Source organism: Fukomys damarensis, unplaced genomic scaffold (genome assembly GCF_012274545.1).
Source record: "Fukomys damarensis isolate Sample0158 unplaced genomic scaffold, DMR_v1.0_HiC HiC_scaffold_13, whole genome shotgun sequence".
Lineage (NCBI taxonomy): Eukaryota > Metazoa > Chordata > Mammalia > Rodentia > Bathyergidae > Fukomys > Fukomys damarensis.
In genome coordinates this window covers 4593886-4599381 of record NW_022900925.1, presented here as the reverse complement: position 1 = coordinate 4599381, position 5496 = coordinate 4593886, and the positions used below count along the sequence as shown (strand labels likewise).

Genomic DNA, 5496 nt, shown 5'->3' with positions numbered 1-5496 from the left:
AAACACTCCCAGAAAAATCTTAGAACATTGAAGCTTCCTGGAGTGTTCTACAATCATTCTATTTTTAAAATATGATGAACAAAATTATCTATGTGAAATGAGACTCTTTACACTTAATTTTGTTCTTTTATTATTTCTTCCACACAAAAAAAGGAAGATTACTGAATGCAATTGTTAGATGCAATTGTTTCTTTGTGGAAGTCAATTTTGCATAATGCCAAACAAACAAATGCTTACAATAGATTCAGAAACACAAACAAAAATGAGTTAGGAGAAAAGGTGAGAAGAGTTTAAAATGAATATCATGTTGCTGCTAGTACCACTTTAAGTAGAACAAAAACAAGCTGTAGTATTTGAAAATTGAGGGCACAAAAGTGAAGAAGATAGACTGGAAAAAGATGATTCAGCTTTGAGGTCGACTTAACTCCCATAAATGGGATATTAACAAAGCCAAAGATTTGGAGCTATGACAAAAATATCTAAAAACTTGGAAGATAGTTTTTCTTCACTTTAATCCTGTGCTAGGCTTCTCAAGAAATATTTACATACCTGCTACAGTGACTAAGATAAATAAATGCACAATTATAGTGTATAGTTTTAAACAACTTTAGTTTCCTTTGATTGACAACATTGGAGAAGAAATAGAATATTACTTTAGTACTCTAGAATGTCTGGCCTTTTAAATTTTGGCAGATAAGGAAACTTTCCATGGACTAAGAGATATTTTGCTCTTGTGTTTAAATCTGTAATAAAATGTTGGGGACACACTAATTATAAACATTTTATATATTGTGTGCATATGTGCTCTTCTCTAAGCCCATTTATTTCCCATTAATGCTAATCTTGTTAATATCCACTCAGAGAGCAAAAGAATACACATAAAAAACTGCTGATTTATTTGCTTGATTTAAATGGGGGATGGGCAGGAACAGACAGAAGAAAAGGAAAAGTAGCCATTTTACCCACAACTGCATTTTTTGAATATTTCCCAAATATTAATAAGCATTAAATTATAAATGGTGTGAATAGGAAATTGGAAAAATAAAGTGACAAAGTGATAATCCTCCACCCATGAAAAACTAAGGGTATGGCAAATAAGTTGTCATTTGGCAGTTGTTTAGTACTAGCTACCTACCAGATTAGACCTGAACCGTTAAAAGAAAAAGTAGATTTTCTTTCTTCAAAACAAGGTAAAGAAAAAATGAATTTCATACTGGTAAGATCTAACTGAAGTGGGGTTTTTCTTTTTAAAAAATATGGCAGTCAAATCAACAAACAGGTAAGTCACACTCCTAGCACATCTTACCCTGTTTCTAGTGTGGCTGTCCATCTTGCCCTGGATACAAGAATCCAGCAGCGTTTCTCAAGCTGAATCGAACACCAGTCAATCAAATCTCCATATCTCTAGGTACTGTAACCATCAAGAGCTTCTGCCAGATCTTAGTGATTTCCATAAACACAGTTATGTAATAAAACTGGATGCCACAGGCTAGTTTGGAACTCAGAAAGCAATTAAAAGAAAAAAAAAATCCTTTGTCCTGTTTCAGATCATCCTGAAACTAGCTAGTGAAGATGCAATTGATTTACTTCCCTTTGTACCTTAGAAAAAGACATGAAATAGACAAATGGAAGATGGGTTTTTGTCAGGATGCACCATCTAGCCTTAAAATGAGTCATTTAATCTCCCTGAGTCTGTTTTCCTTATCTGCAAAACCGGAATAATAGTCTCTACATATAGTATTAGAGTTTTCCACCACATGTAGAATAAGAATCACAAAATGTATACGAACACAGCATGAAAACTTTGAGGAGGTGTGGTCACGCACAGCCTTATTAGTTGGGAAATGATTAATGAAAAACTGGAACAGGAAAAAAAGGAGAAAAACATAAAGGACAGATACCGATTTTGTCAGGCTCTTATTTTTCTAAGAAATGTTTACCATCAGGATTTTCTTAAAAATGTTAATGGCAACTGATGTTGACACATTGCACCTGGGTATACAGAACATAAAACTGAAAATTGAAATAATTTAGATGAGAGGAGTTTTCCTTTCCTGTTTACCCACATGCGTGGCGTCATTTATACATCGAGAAGGGTGGAGGCGAGAACATTCATTGAAAAATACTGAAACAAGTATTTTTCAGAACAAATATTAAACTGCTTTTTCTCTACCGATTGGTAAAAAAATATATTATATTTTTATATTTTTTTCTTTTTAAATTATATTTTGTCATCCATCCCAGCCAAAGTCGTGCCCGGTCATCTGGTAGAACTTGAGGTTGAAGGGCCGGTAGAACTCGCGCAGTCTCTGCACCACCTCGCGGTCGATCTCGGGGTGGGTCCTGCCCTTGGTTTTGCCCAGGCAGTGGGGCTTGCTGCTGCCCTCGGCCTTCTTCAGGCAGGGGAAGCCCTTGGTCTTGTTGAAGTAGAAGTGCTTGTCGGTGATGATGCGCTTGAGGCCCAGGAAGTCCTGCACGCGGCCCAGCTCGCCGGCCGGGTCGCTGATGAGCCGCTCGCCGCTCACGAAGAGCATCTGGCCCACGGGGAAGTGGCGCAGCCAGTGCTCCAGGTGCTTGGCGTAGATGCCGATCTGGATGGCGCTCCACGACGTGTCGATCAGGCCGGTGCTCCTGTTTTTGAACGTCAAGCTCTCGAAGGTGGGGATGTCGGGCCGCTTGGAGAGCGTCTGCGTGTAGTCCGAGATGGCCCTGGTCACCGGGTCCCGCACCACCACGATGAGCTTGGTGTCCTTGGACATGGCCGAGATGCGCGCGGGCGCCTCCCGCGTGACGAAGTAGCTGGGCGTCTTCTCCATGGTGATCTGCCCCTCCAGGGTCCTCGGCATCAGGTCCCTGAGAAAGAAGAGAGGATGTTAGAATCCGAAGAATGAGCGGTTGGCCCTGACGTCTCTAGAGAGCTCTCTTCGAGCTCCAAGGAAAGGCAGCCCTCTGTGCCCTGCGGAGCCAGACTTCGCTTGCTGTTCCAGCTCTCCAAGTAGCTGGGCGTCTTCTCCATGGTGATCTGCCCCTCCAGGGTCCTCGGCATCAGGTCCCTGAGAAAGAAGAGAGGATGTTAGAATCCGAAGAATGAGCGGTTGGCCCTGACGTCTCTAGAGAGCTCTCTTCGAGCTCCAAGGAAAGGCAGCCCTCTGTGCCCTGCGGAGCCAGACTTCGCTTGCTGTTCCAGCTCTCCTACTAGGTTTTCTCCTGTACAGAAAGGTAACAGGGCCTTTTTCGTAGGTGATGTCTTGGTTAGTTGATATACCATGCAGAGAATAAATGCTACGTAAATTTATTTTTACCATTACCAATAATTTACAATGCATAAGAATATAACTTGGTCAAATCCTTTTGTTGACTCAGAGTATTATCATAAATACAGTTATATTGGCACGAAATGGTATTAAATATCCAGTGCCTTTCCTGTTCACATCTTGTTCTAAAGAAAAGAATTCAATAACTTCTCTCCAAGATGGTTTTCTTAAACATAAAGCAACTACATTTAGCATAAAATCATAATGTACAGTTGTCCTTCTTATCCAAGACCTCACTTTCCCCAGTTTCAGTTGCTTGTTTCCAGCTATGATCCAAAACTATTAAACAGAAAACATCAGAAGCAATTTATAAGTTTTAAATCAGGTACCAGTTTGAGTAGTGTCATGAAATTTTGCACCATCCTACTCTATCCTGCCTAGGATATGAATCATCCTTTGTGCAGTGTTTTTACCCTGTATGTGTAACTCACCTATGGATTTGTCATTTAGTAACCAACGTGGTTATTAGACCCGCTGTCACAGCATCACGGTGATTATGTTCAAGTAGCTCCTGTTTTATTTCATAATGGCCTCTAAATGCAAAAGTAGTGGGGCAAAGGAGACAACAAGGCATAAAACGTGGCAGGACCTATTAACTGTGAGTAGGTGGCAAAGCTGCAGGGAATATGGGGGAAAAGCTACATACATGATGTCTAGGGTGCAGCATTATCCTTAGATTCACACATTTTACTAGTGGTATTGTCATACATTTCCCTCTGGATGCCAAGGTGGTGATGGGGACCATTGCATTATCTTCATAATCCCCGAAGAGTGTTGTTTGTGACTAACAAGACTTATTAAATAACTCATCTTTTATCTAATGATTTGAAATGCCATCATTATCACATAGTAAATGTCTTGGCCCCTTTCCACATAGGCTCAATTGCAAGTCATTATCCTGTTGTAATATTTATGCCAAAGTCCAGTTCTCTATTGCTAAACATGTTCTTGATTGCTCTTGTCTATTTATTCTTCTTAATGAATGGTAGAATCACTTTGTCATGTTAAAAAACTGAAATCCCACTGGATAAAGCAGATATTGCTGATTGGTTCAAAGATACTTTCCAGCTGAGAATTGATAGATTTCTGCACCATCGAAAGTATGAGCAAGGGAGATAAAAACAGTCTGAGTATGCTACCATTAAATATACTATGTGAAATATGAATACACATATATATTCATTTCACAATAGAGCATTGCCTTTCTAATTCTAAGTTTCACAAGAACTAGCTTGTTGATCCAATCAGTGATAGCCTAAATAAATATTTGGAATTTATTGCCATGACTAAATACATTTTGTCCTTTGATATATTGATAAGAAAAATCAAATATAAATATCCTTATATAGGATTTACTTTCATTCCTGGAATAAATTCCATTTCAAGATGATAAACTGTTCTTTTGATATAATATTAGATTAATCTGTCATTATTTTGTCTTAGAGTTTTAATCCATTCATTAATGAGATTTTTCTGTACTTTTCTTCTGTTCAGTACCTTAATGATTTGTTTAGTATGGTTATTTCACAAATAAAATGGGTTGAGGCATCTCATATTTTTCCGTATCCTAGAGAATGAAAAAAAAATTTCTCTTTCCTTTGATGGAAATTAACTATAAAGCCATTTGGTCCTGACGTTTTTGAATGAGGGTAGGGAGGAAGTATGATTATAAATATCTTTTCTGTTTCTTATATAGATATGAATCTTTTGCTACCCTCTGCTTTGTCTGTGTCAACTCTGGATATTAATATTTTCCTTAAATTTTTCCATTATTAAGTATAATTATATCCTTAATCACAGTTTTGTGCTTTGTGGCTTCTTGGTTACCTTACATTTCTAAACCACTGATTTGCAGTTTAGCATTTTTATTGCCTCCTTTTATTTATTGTTTTAAGTTGTGCTTTATATTATCCCTCAGATTTATTTAATTAAATGCTTACTTCACTTATTTTCATCTTTCTTTGTAAGTAGTAAAACAATATTGAAGTTATTATTTTCCCTCTAAGGATAGATTTATTCTCACTTCATTAAGTTTTAACCTGGACTCTTTTCATTATCATAATGTTGTCAATACCTAGTAATTACATTTTGATGTTTTATCTTTTGACTAAGGCATTATTGAGGGTTGTACTTATTTTTAACTTTGATTGTTAATTAGTTGTTCTGATAACTTTATAATTAA

At 37.6% G+C, this 5496-nt stretch overlaps 1 protein-coding gene across 1 annotated transcript; it reads right to left on the bottom strand.

The window, feature by feature from the left end:
- Window positions 1-289: 289 nt before the first annotated feature.
- Window positions 290-2919, bottom strand: LOC104858579 (heparan sulfate glucosamine 3-O-sulfotransferase 3A1). The gene has a single exon (XM_033762779.1). It carries the CDS (start codon window positions 2844-2846, stop codon window positions 2232-2234), a length of 615 nt encoding a protein of 204 aa, XP_033618670.1. The 5' UTR covers window positions 2847-2919; the 3' UTR covers window positions 290-2231.
- Window positions 2920-5496: the final 2577 nt, after the last annotated feature.

Coding starts and splice junctions, on each gene's coding strand:
- LOC104858579 (XM_033762779.1), bottom strand. CDS start 2,846: ATGCCGAGGACCCTGGAGGGGCAGATCACCATGGAGAAGACGCCCAGC.